This window comes from Lagopus leucura, unplaced genomic scaffold (assembly GCF_019238085.1).
Source record: "Lagopus leucura isolate 7727_CA_CO unplaced genomic scaffold, USGS_WTPT01 Super-Scaffold_1, whole genome shotgun sequence".
NCBI classification, from domain to species: domain Eukaryota; kingdom Metazoa; phylum Chordata; class Aves; order Galliformes; family Phasianidae; genus Lagopus; species Lagopus leucura.
This window is the reverse complement of record NW_024962250.1, coordinates 26,166,097-26,187,084: the sequence shown is the minus strand read 5'-3', so window position 1 is coordinate 26,187,084 and position 20,988 is coordinate 26,166,097. Positions and strand designations below refer to the sequence as shown.

The 20,988-nt window shown below is 37.9% G+C and overlaps 1 protein-coding gene across 3 annotated transcripts in view; it reads left to right on the top strand.

The window, feature by feature from the left end:
- Positions 1 to 2,271: 2,271 nt before the first annotated feature.
- The window catches only part of PTPN21 (protein tyrosine phosphatase non-receptor type 21), a 35,856-nt gene continuing 17,139 nt past the window's right edge, over positions 2,272 to 20,988 (top strand). For 2 of the 3 annotated variants that reach the window (XM_042863227.1, XM_042863209.1), the window contains exons 1-7: positions 2,272 to 2,712; positions 5,744 to 6,114; positions 15,472 to 15,641; positions 16,839 to 16,936; positions 19,471 to 19,538; positions 19,977 to 20,047; positions 20,720 to 20,807. In XM_042863227.1, the coding sequence (XP_042719161.1) occupies positions 5,935 to 6,114; positions 15,472 to 15,641; positions 16,839 to 16,936; positions 19,471 to 19,538; positions 19,977 to 20,047; positions 20,720 to 20,807 (675 nt within the window). In that variant the 5' untranslated portion in view covers positions 2,272 to 2,712; positions 5,744 to 5,934. Of the gene's footprint in view, positions 2,713 to 4,792; positions 4,979 to 5,743; positions 6,115 to 15,471; positions 15,642 to 16,838; positions 16,937 to 19,470; positions 19,539 to 19,976; positions 20,048 to 20,719; positions 20,808 to 20,988 lie in introns of those variants that run through there. The other variant, XM_042863219.1, reaches the window with a different exon arrangement.

The following is a 20,988-nucleotide window of genomic DNA, read 5'->3' as shown; positions in this document are numbered from 1 at the left end:
CTCCCTGCTTCTAGTTCAGTACTGCCTGTCTTGGAAAAGTGGCCAGTTTAATACAGTAAAACCCTATACAATCAATTACTTATTTACTAGAACATAGTTTAACATTTTACACTGCCTTGTAAGTCAAAATAAATCTTGTAACTGTGTAATTTCAGGTATCAAGCATGTAGTAGATGTAGTGTGTGCTTATTTTTCTAGCAGCTTCCATTCTACTCATTTCTTTTTACCTTTGAGAAGCATGTCACGATGTATGGATACCCAGTTATCTCCTGGTTTTTCACAGATGAGGAAAGGAAAAGTGACAAAACAGTGATGTCTCGGCCACAGGGAGTAATAAAGTGAATTTGTTTAGGGAATAGCTTTAACAATCACACATAGAATCAGAAGTACTCTGTCTTTTCAGTTCATTGAGTCACTATTTTGCATGCCTAGTGAGTAAATTAAGATTTTTTTTCTACATGAATTCTTCATTGTCTCAGCATCCTGGGAATAGCCCTTTAACTGTTAGTTAGGGGACTATGATGTATTTTATCACAAGTGGGTAACTCTCCATTAGGCTGAGGAAAGCATATGTATACATACCACTTTTCTGACGGGAGTGGGCATTTCTGAAAGGGATGTGGGTATTTCTCACTATGCATGCCATGAAAATATGGATTGGGAGTTGAAAGGGAGCAGCAGTAGCACAATGTAGTGCTCTGAGGCAATTGGGCTATGTCTTATTAATGTGGCTGTATCAGAGATCGTTGTGGTCTCATGGACTCCATTGTCACTTTGTCCTGTTTGTCAGAGATGATAGGTAAAGCAGGTAATGAGATCTGATGGGGGAAAATATGAGATATAAAGGGTAAAATGGAGAAAGTACAGATAAACACAGAGTTAGGATACAAGCTAGTGTTTATATAAAGCAGAAGAAAAACATGGAGTTTAGGAATAAAGGTTTGATGAGCTTCAAAGGAGAAAGTGTAAGCTGTGGAGAAGCCTATGAGCGATGTTCTATCTGTATTTAAAAATTCTAATAACACAACTTCAAGGCAGGGAATCAGGCAGGAAAATGGTGTGATCAAAACTTAGAATAGGAAATGAAGCAGATAGGAGTATTGAGACTTTGTTTCCAGTATGAATTGTTTAGAAATAGGTGTTGCTTTCATTACTCTGAATCTTCACAGTTTGGATTTGTCATGCATTATACTGTTCAGTTTTCTCAGGCAAGTAACCATAGTTCTGGCCTCTAACGTACTACTAGAAAAGAACATTCATTTAGTTTAGTTCAAAGTTGTTTAGTTTATTCAATATAAGACTCCTCTGAATGAATTCTTTTCTTGGCCTATGGACTCCTCATTGTAACTATGGCTCATATGTAGGAGAAAACAAGGGGTAATTCCCCTGATTGGAGGAAACCTGTTGTGTCTGAGAGAAATAACTCAGAAGAACTCATCATAGTACAAAACTACCTACACATTTCAGCTGCGATTAGTGTCCTCAGTAGCATTCTGTTTGCATAGCAGGTCTGCAAGTTAGACTTGCCCAGACAGTAGCATGTTTGCTTTATCTTCTTCCTCATCCCTCACCTGTTTCAAGTTTGTATATACTTTTACCTGGCTCACGTAATGTGGAGAATGACATTCTATGTAGCATACAACAATTGTTTATTTTTTGTACATTTTTTGAGTATATTTTTGAGTATTTGTGGGAAGGGGATAGTACCCCCTATGTCAGGATTGAATTCATTAAACACTATAAATATTACTTTAATGCTCGATAAGATGGTTGCTATTAAAGACATACTTTCTATTGGAGCCTTTGTGAGTTTTGATGTGAGAGGAAGAGCTGAAGGATCAGCCTTTAAGCCTGCATTTTCTTGCTGTTTATATTACCAACAGCTGAAACTTTGCAAGGACTTCTTTCAGCTGCAGGCATGAATGTATGTGCATAGGTTACTTAGTGTGGCACATGTGAATTAAACCCTGAATATGTTTCCAAACAGTGTAAAAATAATACTAATAAAAATAATACGGCCAACAGATAATTATTTTTTTGTAAGAGATTTACCTTAATTGGAAAAGCTTAAAATAAATGATCATATGATTAAAAAAGCAAGGATTGCCTGCTATTTGTTGTAGCCCCTATTTCTGTAGCAGCCCGCAGCCAGTGAAGCAGCTGTTCATTGCTGACATTCTCCCTGCCAGGCATTCCAACTCTGTGAGGTAATGGGCTGCAAGCATACGGGCCTTTGCTTTAATTCTTTCGGTGTATCCTTCCGCATGGGTAGAGCGAGGGGAACGCCTCCAGGAAAAGAAATTAAATGCACACACACACGGGCGCACAGAGACGGACGACTTGAAAATATTCCAGAGAAGGCGATTTTGTGCTCGTGCAGCACAGCGTGGCGTGGAAAGGCTGCCTGCAGAGCTGGCTGGCACTGGTTTATTTTGTTGCAATATTTCCTTCCACCCCCAGCTCTTCACCCAGTGGAATGATACCCAGAGCAAGTTTTTTGAGACAGGAAGTGAGGAATGTTTTCACTATGAGTGATCTGAGAAGAAGGTGGGTTAGTCGAGATAGCAGCTGTGCGGTGCGGGAGGAGCACAGTAAGGCAGTACAGGAGTACAGATGAGATGGCTCCGCCAGAAGACATCTCGGAGCACTGTGGTTTTTCTTCAGCTGCACATATGTGAAAGGAGGCTCGGTGTCTTCAGATCACAGCAAAAGGTAATGGGAAAACAGCAGGCAAACTTAGTGGGTAAGCGTGGCTATGTGCTGTGAGAGGAGTTCCCAGCATTTACTTTTTGAAAAGTGAAGAGTGTAGAGCTCTGTGCTTTGGAGAAAGGAGAAGTTTGAAATGTGCACTTACTGTGGCTCTTAGTCCAGGAGCCAAGTCAAAGATTAACTGGTAAAAACAAGGGGAGGGTAGAGTACTCTGATTGATTTATTTTTTTTCTGGCTCCCTACATCTCTCTCTCTCTCTCTTAAAAAAAAAAAAAAAAAAAAAAAAAAAAAAAAAAAAAAAGCTTTGAGCATTTAAAATTATAGGAGATGTTGCACTTTTATTTCACGTGCTATCATTGACACAGACTGTTTGAAAATCTTTGTAGAGTAAAATGCTTATTACTGAGGGGAAAGTGGGAAGCGGGAGGGGTAAGTAAGGGGAAAAGATATCGCAGTGCTTGGTAATTGTGTTTCAGTCACGAGCATGATGCTGTAATTTTAAAAGCAACTATGTGTTGAAATATAAGCGTACCAAGTTTGGCCACGAATGACATTTTTACTTCTTGTGTGAAAATCCCAGGCTTGCCAAATTAAAGGGTTGTTGTTTTTGAGAGAGGTTTTGCACCTGGGTTTGCAGCTTCTGGCTGTAGCTTTGTAACAGTGCAGACGTATCCCAACTTAAAATTATACAGAAGGCAAATACACCTGGCATTGCTGTTTGCTCCTGGAATGTTCTGAAAATTCTGACCTAAGCTTCCTCCCCATGCCTGCGTTGCTACTGCGCACATAGAGAAATTACTGAGATTGGAGACTGCCTAAAGTCAGCATTAGGTGCCTTGTGAATTTCACCAACCGCTGCTTCCTGATGTTTCTTCTTGGGATACTTTTCTAAGGGTCTGATGGGGTCATAACAGTTTCAGTCTTTTATGTTCAGACCGTAAAACTGAGATTAGAACAGCACTGCACTTGTGATTGCAGCCTTCAAAAAAATCAATAACTGGTTTCTCACTGTGCTGTAGCACCAAAGAAAAGAATGCATAACTGTGCACAGAATGTGTCATAGAAGTGAGCTAAGGTCAGTCAGCCAAAAGTTTCACTGCCAGGAATAAAACCAGTGCGAGATTCTGCTGGCAGTGGGCAGGAAACTAAAAGCTTCTGTCCACAGAGCGTTCCCTGTGTGCTTCAGGGCTGGATTTGGAGGATCAGTGTGCAGAGCAAGTAATCAAGTGAGGAGGCTCAGCCTGTCTCTAGAATTTTCAGGGAAACCTGTTGCTGTCAGTTGCTACTTATTGTGGCCACACCCAAGAGTAATTGAGTCAGTGTTTGGAATTTATTTTATTTTATTTATTTATTTATTTATTTATTGGGGGAGGGGGGAGTGGGGAGGGAGCGTTAAACCAGTAGTAATGAATCTTAAGTTTTTAGATGGTATCTGTGGAGGATGAGGACTGTGTACAATGCTAGAACGGCATCCAGCTTATTAGAGGCATGGCCATGAAATGTGCTTCTGATCGTTCTCTAAGTTGCAAAGATGTCATTGAGGAAAAATGCCAAGCTGCTCCTCGGGCCTGCAGCCCTTCTGCCTCCACGGGCGCCTGAAAGAGCAGAGCACGGGGCCTGGCAGGGCATTGCAACCCAGTGTGGTTGCACTGAGTAACGTTGCATTTCTCTGTGTGTGTGTGTAAACATACAGCAGTGTGGTGTTATCCGGTTGTTTAAACCTTTTGTACAAACAGGTGCAGCAGGGAGGTTGCTTCTGATTCCCCTTTCCCAAATAAATGGATGTATTAAATCTTGTGGCTATTCTTATCTGAGAAGAGCCCTCGGGAATCAAACTGTGTCTTTTAAAACGCATTATTCCTGTGATTTGTTGTTTGTTTGTTTGTTTGTATGTGTGCGTGTGTGTGATTACACCTCTTTATTTCGAGAAGCACGGTGCTGCCGCTAGAGGTCCCGCGGCACCTCAACCCAGCGGAGCTCAAACAATGCCGCCGCGCTGTGTGCTCGGGGCCGCCGCCCGGGCCCGGCCCATCCCGCTGCCGCCCGTGGGAGCTGCCCGGACCGGGAACCGGGAACCGGGTGGGCATCGGCTCGAGTCATGGTGGTTGGGCGGCCCTCATGAAACCGACCGCCGCCTGGCTGAAGCGCTTTTATTTGGGTGGTGGTGCTTTGAGCGCTCGCGCTGCTGCAGCACTACCTGCTTTCATGCGGCGCGTTTGTTTTCCGTGTGCTGCTGAAAATCCAGACCAGTTAGGCTGGGGCACGAGAGGTGAGACAGCTTGGAAGAGGGGAAGGGTGAAGTAAGTGCCCGGCAGAGCCGACAGGAGAGCAGGTGTGAAGGTGTTTGCGAAAGGCGGGGGGGGTGAACAGCCGGCTGCCTTTACGTTTAAAAAAAAAAAAAGTACATTTTTTCTTTCTTCCCCCCCCCCCCCCCCCCCAATGAAAAACTGGAAAAAAAATAGTTTTCAGAATTAGCATACTGTGGTGTGAGGGAAACCATAACCTCAAACAGTGTACCGCACTTTAATATAAGACATAATGGCTCCGCGAGTTGCAATTCAGGGAAAATTAGAAGAATTGGATTTTAATTGTCTGGTAGGAAATGGCTGAAGTGTGAGGTGTAGTGCCTCGCTTCCTGCCTTTCTTTGGGGCTTGGTTTTGTGTTTAATCCAACAGATAGCAGCTGAGGCTCCACGCTGCTCTGAAATAATGCCTAACTGCTGGTTTTGCTCTTAAAGAAAAGGCTTTCGTCAGCATTACAAGTACTGAAGAACTTTCTAGAGGTCTTTCACTTAAATACCAATTCAGTTAAGAAATGCTTTTTATTTTAAGGCATTTCAGCCATGTTTAATCAAGACTCGTTATTTATTTACAAGTAAAAAAAACGCACACACACACAAAAACACTTGAAGACAAGTGTTGTATGTGGAAAAACCAGAAACTCCTGTGCTTCTTTGAGTATTTGAATGTATAACAGCTCTGAAAATTGTTTCTGCTTCATATATATTTTTCTTTCTCTTTTGCTTCTTGCTAGGATTCCAGTGGATGCCCCCCTACTTGTGTGTTGGTGGAAAAATTGCTTACCTTTAATGGATACTGCTGCTGGTGGTTGATTGTTGGAGACTTTACAGCTCCTTACTGTTTGAGAGGAAACTGCTGCTTTTCCTCTCTCAAGTCCCTGGTGGTAGTAGCTTTTAATCTCCAACCATCGGTGTGGGAAAGAAGATGCCTCTACCTTTTGGGTTAAAATTGAAACGAACTCGACGCTATACAGTATCCAGCAAGAGTTGCTTGGTGGCTCGGATCCAGCTACTCAATAATGAATTTGTGGAGTTCACACTATCTGTGGAAAGCACAGGCCAGGAAAGTCTGGAAGCAGTGGCTCAGAGGCTTGAGTTGCGGGAGGTGAGTGAACTGTCGAGTTAAGGTGTGGCTTTGTCTCTGGTGCTAGATGACCTTCGTGGTGAATCCTTAACCTTTTGGGGCAAGCAGCTTGGTCACAACAGCAGCTGAACAGCTGTTCTGTGTGCGCCCCTTGTTTCTAAACAGTCTGGTCTTGAGGATGAATTGGATTGATCCAAAACTGGTGCAAAACATACCTTACAGAACAAGAGAATGCCTAAGGTAATAACGTGTGAGAAGTGACAGTGAACAGAAGCTTAGGAAGATGAACAAAGTCACAGCGGTGATTAAATTTTTAAATTCAACAATGCTGAAAATATCATTTAAAAGAAAAGAAAGAGAAATGCCACCACACACTTTCTGCCTAAGCAACATGGCTAAGAATTGCTGAGAGACATGAGATTTTAAATCCTAATAGATTAGGACATGAAAGAGAATGTTATTTTTGTGCATTTATTTCTGGTGGATCAGTGCTCCAAAAAGAACCTGAAGCACAAATGTGATATGTGTGCTGGTGACTATTTCTAGTGTTTGTTCACAAATCACAAACCTGTTTGCAGATGGTGTCTTTGAGCAAGCATGTAGTCATTTAGATCAATGTCTGGCCTTATGGAGAAATGTGGTATACACTAGCTGAGCTGTATAACATCTTCCCCTTCACTCCCCAGTTTTTTGCTACGTATTTTAAAATATACTTTTTCAACTGAAATCGAACTCTTCTCCCATGCATATGGTGATTATTCTGCAAACAGAATAATAACAGAATTAGCACACATAGGTGTAGAATTTATCAGTAGGAAATACTCCATACAGTCAGTTGTTCTCAGAAATATTTTTTTCCCTCATTTATAGAATAAATGGAAAAACAGGGAATCCATTCATCTGTGTTTGTTTACTGTTTATGTTTTCTGTCCCAGTATGCTTTTTGCGTTGTCCAAATATTCTTAATCTGTACAATCGCTGTGGAAAAGTGCAATTCTGTGGAGTGCTATGGCTTTTTTTTCCTTGCTCTTTCTAGAAAAAGGAAAATCTGAGTACTCTCATAGCTTTAGCATTTACTTAGAACACATCAGGCGTCATATATTTAGAATTCAATTGTTGTGACTGAATGGAGTTTGTCAGTTTATGCACCCTCAGATGTCACTGCTTAGTCAACAGAAGGTAAAGAATTTAACTATGTTTGATTTGCAAAATGCAAAGGCTTTGTGTTTTGGAATTATGACCATTGGCTTTTATTTGTCTATTTACAAGGCGTCAGAGATGCGTGGTTGGTTGTTTTTTCTTTTCAGCAATTTATTATCTCTTTCACTGGAACTACTCCTAAAATCTGTTTGTTGTTGTTGTTGTTTTAAAAAAAAGGCTGGCAATTCCCTCAATTAAGAGTCATATATCAGACTGAGGGAGTTGACAGCACGCTACTGAACTCAGAGCAGATTCTTTTGGTCATGCATTCTTGCATGGATTATTTTGGCAGGAAAATGTGTTGCAATAAAAGGGAATGGAAAGTAGGGATATAAATTACTTTCCAGAGCTTGCGTTCAAAAAATGTTGTTTTACTTTTAAATAGTAGGATTTGCCAAGCAGATATAGGGTTCATTTCTGACTATTTTCTTAGTATGAAGTTTTCAGGAAGATTGCTGAGCATTTGCTTCAATCTGCAAAACCAGTATTAATCCTTGATACTGTGGAATACTAAGTACATTCTCTAAGAACTCATATTTTTAATGCACAACACACCCTTTAAAGTGTGAATTGAAAGTGTTAAACTAGAAAGTATGACTATTTAAGCACTGAAATTTACATCAGATAGGAAAGTGGAGGCATGAGCATCAGATTACTGTATATGGGCTATGAAGTTTTGCTGTACAGCCTCAGAATAATTAGTTGCAGGAGTTATGAGTGGAATCTTGACCTATTTACACACTGATAAAATTTATCTTGGTGTAATTTGTAGTGAGTGAATTTAGGTAGTGAATTTACTGGTTTATTAGTGCTGTACCATCTTTTAATATTAACAGATCATACTTGAATAGTAGTCCTCAGATTATGTAATGTGTGGCTTAACACTAATTTACTTTTTAATTTTTTTTTCCAATTTATCTCATTTTCAATTTGTATGGACACAAATTTAGGATTCAGAAAGTCTAAGTACTTGGACAGTTTAATTTTGTTACTGAGTGGCAAGCCTTGCAAAAAAAGTGAAGTGAGTGCATTAAACTGAGGAATAGTTTGTCTTTTGTCCCTTGAGAGGACTATACTCAAACTATTATTTCACTGTAGTCAAAGGAAGAGCTGTATTTGTTCTGGAAAACCGTTTTCAAGTTGCAAGTTGTGAAAGAGTGTTCAGAGCTCTGATTATTAACTAACTAGAAAAGAATGTTTAATACTGCGTGTGTTGCATTTTGGACACAAGCATACAAATTAGGTACTCGAGAATATAAAAATGTTTATATCTACTACAGTTAGATATTTATAGGATATTTGGCAAGAGATGTTACAACTGATTTAGTCTCTTGCTGAATCTTTTAATTCTGTTTTGTAATAACAGTTTAATGCCAGAATAAATGGCCAAATTCTGCTAACGTGTGCAAACAGAATCTGACTTCAGTGCAAATGTGTGGTACATAAGTGCAATACTGACTCATGTTAAAAAAATAAAGAGCTGCTGTGTAAAGTATGTGTGGTGTACATGTGAATTCCTGTGTTTGTTTTGGACGTAATGGGAAAGAATGAATCAAAGTTATCCAAACTTTGAATAACTTGGAAATTCTGAAATGGTGTTCTAGTGTTTTCTAAAACTTTGTTCTGAAGTCCAAAGGATCACCTCTTGTTTTGAGAAAATGCATGAAAATACTTTTAATTCAGTGGGTTTTTTTTGTTTTGTTTTTTTTTTACATAGGTAAACAATGTTTTGAAAATAAGACCAAGTCAACCATAAGCTCTCTTGCATGTGTACGTATTAGTAAGCATACTGATCAGCAGGTAAAAGTTGGGCTAAGCAATGACAGAGGAGACAGTAACATAATTATGCTGATGCCTCATATCAAATTTTTAAAAAATATTGACTAGTACTTAAAGAAATAAAACAAAAAAGTGCTGGTTGTTGAACTATTAATGGCTGCTTCTCTGAATGAAGTTTTGCTTAGCTTTAGGAAAGGGAGAGAAATCATGGAGGAATGCATAGAAAGACCTTCAGTGTGTTGTGTTATTCATTTAAAATACAACTCTCTTGAAAAACAATATTGACTGCATTGTGCATTAATTTTAAATGTGCTGAAATAATAATTCATGTGTCCAGATACACAGAAGGACAGAGCATTTTAAAAATCAACAATTGCCTTAGGTGTAATTACTGTCATGGTTTTTTTCTGAAGGAAAACAGCAGTATGCTCTGGGGTAAGTTTTACTCTCCATCTTGCTTATTACACTGAGCGACACAAAATTAATTAAGATTTTTCCATGAAAGCTTAGGTGGCAGTTAGGTAACGCTGCCCTGATTTCTCTAGTTTTTAATAAAGTTCAGTCAGAATTTGATTGTATAACTTGATTGTATTCTTTCACTGTCACAATACCTGTGAGTTGTGATATAGTATTATACTAATTTTATACTAGTTTTAACAGATTTTCATTAGTTCTGAAGCAGGTATGTTAGCTTATTGTTTTGTACTTTTAGGCTACTTTGACACTGTAAAATGATCAGAATTTCAGAATCCAATAATTGCAAATGTAATACTTCCTTTAATGTTGGTGCTTTATAAGGTGAGAGTCAGAAGCAAGTATGCAAGTTTATCCTTCTTGGAGTCTTGCACAGAGGTGGGAAAAGTAGCACAATTTACAGAAGAAGAAAAACAGGTCACCAATAGCTGACCTGTTTCTGCAATAGATTAAAATGTGTCTTGATGGGACGTAACATCTTTTATGTGCTGTAAAAGTATTGCTTTTTATCTTGTAGATAAGCCAATTTAATTTTGTATAACGTTCTGATAAGTTAAATCTGCCTTGTCCCTCAGAGGAAATCCCATTTATTCACATACCACCATTCTTGCAGTGCTTTAATCCGAATTAGAATGTTAGATTACCTTGCAAAATACTGTCTTTTAAAACTACGATTCTTAAATTTCTTGAAAAATCCCTGCAATATTGATTTAAGCTGTAATTGGCAACTGCTTTGTTTAGGTAGGATTTGTGAGAATGATATTGATAATGATATTGATGCAGTCAGGAGAAAATCATTGCAGATTTGGCAGTAGGCTGTGTAGGAAAAAAAATGTTTACTGTGTGAAAGAGTTAAGCTTGGCTTCTTTCTGAATTCTTTTTGTACCTTGCTACATCCTCCCTACGGGTAGCTGCAGTTGAAAACCTTGTCTGTGCTAGAACAAAAATAGTCAAGAAAGCCAAAGTGCCCTAAAGTGAGTGGCATCAAATGGGGGAAAAAAAGAGGGGATTTCTATGAGTCTCCTCAGCCCTCCTCCTTATACTGAAGGCACTGGTGGATGTCAAGGGCTGCAGCTTTCTGTTCAGTGGCAGATACATGGCAAGACTTAGAGATTTTTTTTTCCACCACTTCTTGCATCTTGTACCCTGGCCAGTCCAGGCTGCTCCAAAACCAGTCCGGGTTTCTCCACTGGGAAGATTTGTGGAGGGGGATGTCTGCTGTGATAAGAAGAAAGTTTCTGGAGAATTTTTAGTGCCTTTTGTCTCCTTCTGTAGTTCTTGATGTTGGACATAGAGTAAAGCCTTTGCTTGTATCTGGCAGTTGTGCATAGTACGAGATTATTGAGCCAGTTTTGAAAGCAGTCTATTTTAACAGTTGTATTCTGATGGCAGGGGCTGTTTTATATCCAAGTATAAGATAAAGTGAGACTCAGTGGAGTCCCTGAGCTAGCTAGGATCTTAGTTTGGCTGCAGAGCTTATGATGAGTGTTTTCAGCATTCTCTTATGATGAGACAGTGTTTTCAGCATTCTCTTCAAGAAAGCCTTATGGAGTGTTGTATTCATACATGCCAATATAAAGACAGAAAGGCACCTGTAGAAATTGTTTTGTTTTTTTTTTCTTTATCTGTGGATTTATAGAGAATAATTTTGTAAAAGGCAGCAGTAATAGTGTTGTCTCAGGATCTTAGGAAATAAAACTTTTTCTGATGTGTTACACTGCTGAGAACAGAAAGGCACAATCTAGTTTGGGGATGCAGAACAGCTGCTTTTAGGAGAGACTATTACACACTTGATATCTGGCATACATATTTGTCAGTCAGATTCCTTTTCTAGATAGTGTAAATTGTGACCAAAGTAGACCCTGAGATTCTTTATTAAAGATGTTCTTCTGTGTGTAGTGCTAGTCAGAATAACTGATATGTATAAATTATGCTTAAAGTAGAGCCAAACAAAGTGGAATTATGTTAGGGATGAGACAGGTTCATTTTAATAAAAATAAAATGAAATATGGCTGCTAATTATAGCCAATTAATATCAGGTACAGGGTAGAAGGACTTTGTCACTGATTCAGTTTCAAAGGAAATCTGAGAATGGAAACTTGATGCCTCTTTGGGAAACCCCTTCCAGTGTTTGACAAATCTCATTGTGAATTTTTTTTCCTAATCTGATTTGAGTTTACCACATTGCAGCTCGCACTATTTCTCATCCCTCCAACGATTCTCACTGGAAGTCTCCTTTGGAAGAATAATTTGGCTCTGTCTTCCCTATACCCTGCCATTAAGTAAGAGAAAACAATAGTAAGATTTTTCATGAGTCTTTTCTTATTGACTGATCAACCCTGTTTCTTAGGCTGTCATGGGACATCATGCAAGAGGATATAATAGTGATGTAGTTTTGTGGCACACGTAACCTGACAGAGCTCCTCTGCTTAGCTTGTGAGGACTCACTGACTGCAGGTACCGGTGTGGGTGCTACCTCTCTTTCCCACAAACCGATGGGCCTTGTTGGCTGTAAGATTTATATTGGGCTTTTCTTTGCATTCTTCAACTTCTGTATAAACATACTTCATGTTTCTGTCCGTAGCGGCAGGAAGCAGCTAGGTAGAAAGCAACTGCAGAAGTGTTAAAGTTCTGTTATTTATATTTGACTTTCTTCAAAGGGATTGGGTGATGAATAAGTCACTAAAATAAATGAACCTCAAATAGCGTTAATCTTAACAGCTTAACATATTTTAGGAGTTATGTCATTACATTCTTTTTAGAATTGGGTGCTGTCCTATGCTACTAATAATAAAAACTCCTATAATGAATAAAATGGATTCTATTTTAATCAGTGAAAATATTCCAGGGCACATAAACTACTCTGAAATTTAACAGGGCCAGATTCTGCCCTTGCAGTCAAGTGAAGGGATTGCATAGAAGTCAGAAGGTGGGCTTTGGCCCATAGCATTTACCTTGGCTTGTATTTTAGTTACTTTTGATAATCCAGTTTGGAGGAGATTTTAAGGGAAAGTAACGTGACAGAAAAATCTTAATAAAGTATATTCTGGATTCCAGAGTATATTTTAAAAAACAGAAACATTTTTCTTAGTCTTGTGCCAGTAATATCTCGTTTCTGTGCATGGTAAGGAAAAGTGGTCTGTGTGGTATGGAAATGGACAAGCACAAGAAATCATCGTGGCTTAAAAATAGGTTGTACATTCAGTTTATCCTTGTTGTAGAATCAGGAGTATCTGCATTCAGTGAGTACAGAACAGTGGTGCTGTTACCAGACATTTCAGTTCATTCTCCACTTTCTGTTACAAATCTGTGTTTGTTTGAAGCTTATGTACACCAAAGCTGCAGCTGAAACTTATTCATAGTGTTGCTTATAAATGTTTGTCTGGTTTCCAGAAGCGTTTATGTGATGTATATGTTCCAGAAGTCTTTCAGCTTTGATGGTGTGCTTCTGCAGGCCTTTTTACGTGTAGCTTTTGGTTTCTTCTAGGGTTCTGCTTGCATCCAGCGGCTGCTGTTGATGCTCTCCAGGCTGTGCTCTCAGCCTGCATGGTGTGGCTAGCCATGAGCCAGCCAGCTGGGGCAGCACAGGGGTCTTCCTTTCCTCCTTCAGAGCACAGAACGGATTGTGAGGGATAATTTTTATCCTTTTTTTTTTTTTTTTTTCCTTTTACAGTGTGAGATGTTGCAGTGGATATAATATTTCTTCTTCGTGGAGAACCTGTGGCACTGTTGTTAAAATTCTTAATATCTTAAAGAATCTTAAGCTGTGAGATGACAGGGGCCACCATGCACTGGATGGTAGGGATTGACAAATTGAAACACAGAAATAAAAGCCAATATTTTCTCCGACATCAGCCAATCTGATGCACTTGAACTGAGAAATTTAGAATACAATATTTTTTTTGTATTGTTTGTGATCAGAGCCACTTTTTTCTCCTTGAAACTAGAAGTGTTTGACTTCTTAAATTTCATGCTTTATTTTTAGAATTCTGAAGTGAAGAGCACTCAATGTCCACCTGAGAATTTTTTTTTTTTGTGTCTACAAACAGTTCTAATTTAATTTAGTGTTTGTAGTATAGCCTGTGTTTTTTATCAAATGGAACTAGAGTTGTGTTAGAAGACAGAATACAGGACAGCTTGTATTCTAGCATGTTCTATCTTCTGCATACTGATTCTGTAATTGCCTGGATTAACCACGTAAATTTAGTTTGTTTTTAAGCACTGAGAAAACAAAAATCACTAAAAATGCATTGATGCTAATTTAGAGAGGGGCAGAGAAGTACATATAAGTAAGCCAGTAGATTTTAGAAGTATTTGCTAAATGTGGAAGGATGGCATTATGCCTTAAAAACAGCTCTAATTTCACAGTTATTGCTGGTGACTGTGTGTTTACAGAATATATGACACTGTGAACGTAATGCTATATCTTGACTTTGGTGTCCAAAATTGCTTAATGTTCTGCGTTGGTACAGAGAATTGACTTCATTGCTCTCCCTGCATTCTGATATGGAGCCATGCTGTGGTTGTGTGCATGTATCGGAGCTGTAAGGAATGGAGTGAATACCATGATGCTGGATCCTTCACCTCATTTAGATTTTAAATTAAGAAGATGGATTTCTGTGTGATTTTTCAGATACGCTTGTTTTCACAGGAAATTACTAAAACACAGATTTGGTGCTACCAGCTCTCATTCCCCAGTAAATTTTAAAGTTGTGCTCTAAAACATCAAAATGATAGCTTCTGAGAAAATAATAAATATTTTCCTTGAAAAGTGGAGAATTTTTCCAGGTTTAATTCAGGAAAATTATTGAAAAGAACATATTATGGTAAATATTCCTGTATTTTGTAAAATGCCTTCCTAAATAGCTTTATTTTGCTCAATTTAAAAGCATCTGAAAACATAATAATGTAAAGAAAAGTGCTAGATTAAAGGTGTTGGCATTTCTACCATTTCAACATATAATGATGTATGTGTAGCAAAGACTTGGAGAATCTCCATATGAATGTCCTCAACTTAGCTGGTGTTTCATTGCATTCCCTTGCCTTCCCTACCTTCCACAATAAGAAAATGTAATTATGATTTCTAGTTTTTCTGTGAGAATGCCATTATTATTTTCCAGTACATGTCTGATAATTCTGAACAGAATGAAATAGGTGCTACGGGAGAAGAAGATTTTAATCAGTTTAAATGTACTGGAGAGATTTAAATTTGAATGAGTGGCTCTGCAGTGTTTACTCAGTAGAACTATGTTTTGGAGTCAGAAAAATAGTCTAGTTCAACTTTTTTTCAAAGCAGATCACATCCAATCAAAGTTTTACTGTGTTACTCAAAATGTTGTTCAGTCAAATCCCAGGGATGGGCATTCCTCAGCTGCTTTGGGCAATTTCTTCCACTGCATATGGAATTTTGTGGATTTTTCTTGTGTGATCAAGAGTTGCCTGCTCAAGCAAGGCAGATTGCTGCTCATTTTCTTGCTCAGTGGAATAAACCATACATGCGTTTGATGACGTAATTTGTGACTATTTTTTGGCCTATGCCCTTTTGTCCTTCAGCATCCTGTGTGAGCCTGCCCACTGGTTCCTAAGGCAAGCCGTATTCTGCTGTCCTGTAGTCCAATTCTATTTGTATTCATCTCTTCTCTTAATTTTCTTGTTACATTTAAATGCATTGCCTCAACTGAGTCAGGTACTGCTCACAAATAAAAACTAGATTTGGTAGCCCTTATGTATGTAAGTTGATTATCTGGATGTAATAACTGGGTTTGATATTAAAATATTATGTCCCTCCAGTTCTCTGGCTTCTCAATAACCTTAGTCTTAGGATCTTAAGTCTTCTATTTCTAGGTAGCAAGACTTTCATACAGTGTATTTTATCTAATATAGCAATATCTAATTTGTTTCATCATTGAAATGATTTTCTTTCAGATAACGTATTTCAGTCTGTGGTATTACAACAAGCAGAATCAGCGCAGATGGGTAGATTTGGACAAGCCTCTGAAAAAGCAGCTGGACAAATATGCCTTGGAACCAACAGTGTATTTTGGAGTAGTGTTCTATGTGCCTACTGTTTCTCAACTTCAGCAGGAGATTACCAGGTAAGCTTTATAAATTTGTCTATAACTTTACTTTCAGCATCCTGAAATATATAGCTCATGTACAAATTGCCTGCTTTTCCCTTCATAGACTTTATAGAAATAGAAATTGTTGTTTTAGGCAGCATTTATATAAAATATAAAAACTATGTATTTATTTTCCTTTTTAATGTTTTAAACAATTTATAAACGAAGCAAAGAAATAACGTGTCAGCGATCTTAGGAATTTGCTCTAGCTTGGTTTGATATACTGTGGCTTTTTCCTTTCACTTTTTTTAAGGGCCTTGGTTTGGGCCCAGTTATTTTTGATTCTTTTTTGTAAGGATATTATCTGGTGTAATGTGGCATAGTGCTTTTTTGTAATAGGATCCAGGAAAGGTCTAAACAACATTTATGAAATCTCACTGAATTTTAACAGTTCAGAGAAGGAAGACAACTGTCTTTCAACTTCTGATTATCAAAAAGTTTCCATGACTACTTTTATTTCTGAATTGCAGCACATGCTTCATTGTTTTCAGTGTTAAAGCTTTACTTCACAACAGTTAATGTACAATATGAGGAAGTCAGTAATTTTTTTTCAAATTGGTCTCAAAGAAAACAAATGTGCTTCTTGGATAAGGTAGGGTGTGACATGGATGACTGAATGGGGTCAGAAGAATTTGAGAAAGTAGTGGTTTGTACTGTGGACCACAGTCCGCAGTTACAGCTTAAAGGGTTTGCATGTTCAAGAGATAATCCAGGAAAAGATCAGTTTAATGGAAAAAAAAAAAAAAAGTGAGAACAGAATATATTTGGGAATTGTGCAGAAATGAAAGTAACCGTCATGATTGAAGGGATATGCATATTGGATTTACTGGAAGGGAATGCAGTAATGCTGCAGCAGCATAGTGGACAGTGTGCTGCTGGATGGTTTGCTAGTGGAGATAGCAGCAATACTAAGGAGGAAGAACAAACAAATCATGAGGCTATGGTTGTAGATGGAAACTGTGAAAATTCTGTGCCTTTCAAGGGGATCAGGATTTGATTCTGAGGTAGATAAATGAAAGTTGAAGGAAGAGTTGATAAGGACTATATAGGGGATCTGAATGATGACAGTGTCCTCCCCACATGCTAGTGAATGGAGGGAGGATGTGCAGTCTCTTGAGAATAAGGAGCCCATTCTAGCTGTTCCTTTTATTTTTTTCTTTTTCCTTCACATAGGTATCAGTATTATTTGCAATTAAAGAAAGATATCTTGGAGGGCAACATTCCTTGCACATTAGAACAAGCAGTACATTTGGCTGGTCTGGCTGTTCAAGGTAAGTAAAGCAATTGCGCCAATGTTGCATTGGAAGTTTGTTGATATATTTTCTGTTGCATGCTTTCTGTTTATTGCTTATCGACCCCTCTTCTTGCTATAACAGATCTGCAAGAGCTAGTTGCTTTCCTGTGTAAATTTTATTTCTATGAAGCACATTTTTGTTTTCAGTTGATAACCCTACAAATGCAGTGAAGGTTCAGTTCAGTTCAGTAGGTTATGAAAGGTGAAAGGCCTGCTCCTTAGAACTTCATCAGCCACTGTATTGGTAGGGAAGGGAAATAAGGGGGAGAGAGGGGAAATGGACAGACAGTGAGATCTGAATACTGAATACCAGTACTTACTGGTATTTCAGAGCAGTCCTCTGAGGTGTACCTTAGGTACCTAGACACTTGAATTCCTTCGGAGTACTCAGAAGCAAGTTGTATGCTTGTGTCAGCAGAGCTTTCATCTGTTTCTCTTACTGAAAACTCTTTATTCTGACATTGTCACATCAGAAAGGGACGTAATAAACAGATTTGAATGTACAGCAGTACTAGGATATCTGGGAGAAGAGGTGGAGATACTAACACGGAAGATAATTTGAAGTTAGGAATTTTTAACAGTCTGTGTACTATGTTAAAATCTTTCCTGAAAATGCATTTTTGAGGTGTATATGTGAAAATAGTTACTTTGTTTTTCCTAATTAGTGTTTTCCTCATTAATGTTACCATGTCTGGTGTTCCCTGCTAACATGTTTGTTTGATGTGAAATCTCTCAAGTCAACAGTTTTTTAGTGTAGTAGCTTTGTTTATTGTGTCTATGTAAGACTTCTCTGTGGATGTCACTCCAGTACATCTAACAGCAGTTGTAAAGCTGCATATCACTATCAGTGCATACAACCACAGATTTTTTTTTTTCTTTTTTTGTCTGATTTTTTTAAATTGTGTAATGACTACAACACATTAAAGATTATGATCATGTTTTTCTGAGAATATAGTATCAGTGGTGTAGATGAATAATGTTAGTGTTTATGTAGCAGTGTATCTGTTTAATCTAAGCCAGGATTTAATGGTCTTCAGCTGGCCAAATCTTGCTTTGTTATTTTAATATCTTTAGACAGTATAGAAGTTTCTCTGCTCTGTAAGTTGTTTATAGATATCTTTCAATGTAATCCTCTTTCCAGATGGAAAATATTTATCCTTGTAGCTTTCACATTCTTCTCTCAGTCTTTTATGTGAGAACTACATGTGTTGATAACATGATGAAAAAAACAACATAGAAAAAGTGCAGGTTCTAAATTAATGCACTCCAATGACTGAAGTAGCTTATAGAAGGTAGGTCAGTTAATTTTAGCTAGTGAACTAACAGAAGCAGTTGTTTGCTGTTTTGAGTGCGGTGAATTCAAGAACGATTTGTGTTTGAAATACTTACAATAGGCTGCTTCTAAGCACTGCTTTATCTCAAGTACTTTGTTGGTCTAGTGTGTCATGGGCTCTTCCCTTTAATCATGAATAACTTGCAGAGTAATTGCTAATGCATAATAAATACTTGATTCCTAAATGTTTCTGCAGTTATACTATTATAGGTTAGAATCTGTGTAATGTAAATAAGATGCGGAGATTATGTTTCTGTGGTTTGGAGAGGCTGTTCTGGGCAGGCTGATGTTTCTTAGAACAGTTTATCTTGTGAGATTATACATACATTTCTGATTTAGGCTGTTTTATTTCTTTGAATTGTTGGCTACTTCTTTCCTAGAAAGAAAAAAGACACAGATTCTTCTTGATGCTTTTTGGTGTGACATAAAATCAGTTTTTATTAAGTTCTGTCGGAGCATATGTTTGAATCAGGGAAATTAAGGCATCTGATTTCCACTTTGTTGATGTCTTCATGCAGCGAGTTGTGAACAGAAGCTGGAAGCTGCAGAGTCCAAGGTGCTCTGGCTGCTCGGAATCCAGCAGTGAGAACAGTCTGTCAGCTCAATGCTGACAGTGTGGTTGTGTGCAAGTACATATTGGAGAGGAGGAAGTAAAGACAAAGCCACACTCTTTTCAGTGGGACTCAGGGACAGAATAAAAGGCAATGAGCACAAGTTGGGATATGAGAAATTTTATAAATTTTTTGTTGTGAGAAAGATGAAACACCGGAACAGATTGCACAGAAATCTGTAATCAGAACACGACTGGGGGAGGCCCTGAGACAATCTGCTGTAGCAGACCTGCTTGGGCAGGAGAGAACACTAGTCTCCAGAGGTGCCTTCTGTCCTCAACTGTGATTAAGAACTGCGCAAATAAAAGCCTGAGGAACTTGGCGCAGAGTTCTGCTTGTTTTATCGTTTCTTCTCCCCTTCTATCCACAAGCAATCTGACCAATTTTTCTGAAGATAAGAACACAGAATCTGTTTTTATTTTTCTCTTCATAAACATTACTGGTTAATGCGTTGTTTTAGATCATAGTTCAGTAATATGAAGATTTGCTATTTGGGGATCCTTCTGCAATTGATGGGATATCAAATAATTTTGTTATAAATGTTTGAATGCAGCTTTTATTTTTTAGCTGATTTTGGAGACTACGATCAGTATGAATCTCAGGAGTTTCTACAAAGATTTGCTTTGTTTCCTGTGGTGAGTAATTTCTTTAAGTTCTTTTTTTGTATTACTGATCACAAGCAAACTGTGTTGTAAGTAGCTCTTCAGTGTGCTGAAGCCAAATATGAGACTGATAAATCATGATCTTTGGTAATGATTTATATTTATCCAGCTTGCTGCTCTCAAGATTGTCAAATTCAGTAAAGGTTTTCTGAGAATGTGGTGAGATATTACACAGAAGCAAAGATACTGCAAGATCTTTTCAGTTATATTGTATTTAAAAGGTTATGAGGGTAGAGACAAGAAAGCAAGTAAAACACTTCAAAACTGTACTTTTTGGTTTTGTTTATGTTATACAGAGTCTAAGCTTCAAAATTAGTGTGGAGGGTTGATTTCTCTGTGTAAAGACATTACAGCCATTTTATTTCATAGAATGTTTTGTAGTTCATTTTATAAATGCTATCTTACCTGAAGGGTTGGCTACAGGAAGAAAAAATATTGGAAGAAGCGACACAGAAAGTTGCCTTACTACATCAGAAATACAGGTAACGTTTCTAAAGCTCTTTATTGCACAATTTTGATGTGACTACTTCAGAAGCTCAGGGAGTTGAGAATCTCAGAAGGAAGTTGAACTAATTTAGTCTCATTTAAATGAGTTTTTTTCACTGATATGGCTGTGTCTTGTTGTTGTTTGATTTTTTTTTTCCTAAACGAAACCTGAACTAATGACTCTTAAAGTAAACAAGAGGATTTTTCTAGAAGATTAATATGGTGCAGCAGTAAATAGTGCGACTTCACCTGATAAAGAATCTGAAACTTGTTTACAACATGAAGTTGTGGCCCCAGAAAGATGTCTCTGAATAAACAATACTGGCAAATTCTGCAGGCAATTGAAATGTAAAGATGGTCATTGGACCAGAATGCTTATGATCTAAGGCTGCTAAATGTGATGGTCCAAAACAAAGGAAAGTTACTTTCTCTGTTGTCAAATTAGCAAAATGTGTTTATGACTATGATAATAATACTAATGTGGGTTGGCTTTTTTTTTTAAAAAGGAGACAGGTTTTCAGACGTAGTACAGATTGAAACGGTATGTTTTGATGGGTGCCTGATAGTCTTGGTGGTGTTCTTGTAGGTTTAACGGTGTCATTCAGAGTAAAACAAATATATTTTTTATACTGTTGACTGTATTAGCTGATCACTGTTTTCTTTTATAGAGGCCTTACTCCTCCTGATGCAGAAATGTTATATATGCAAGAAGTGGAGAGAATGGAGGGCTATGGTGAAGAGACCTATCCTGCAAAGGTAAACGGGGCTTTAATTTTTGTCTCAGTTGCTTTTCTTCCCTATGTAAAAATAGCTGCTTCCTGTTAAAAATAAAGGCAAATAAATATTACTGTCCTCAAAGCAAAACACATACTACTCCTCCTCTCTCCTCAGAATTCTGAAACTGTTTGTTACTCATACAACTTTGCTTTCCAAGTAT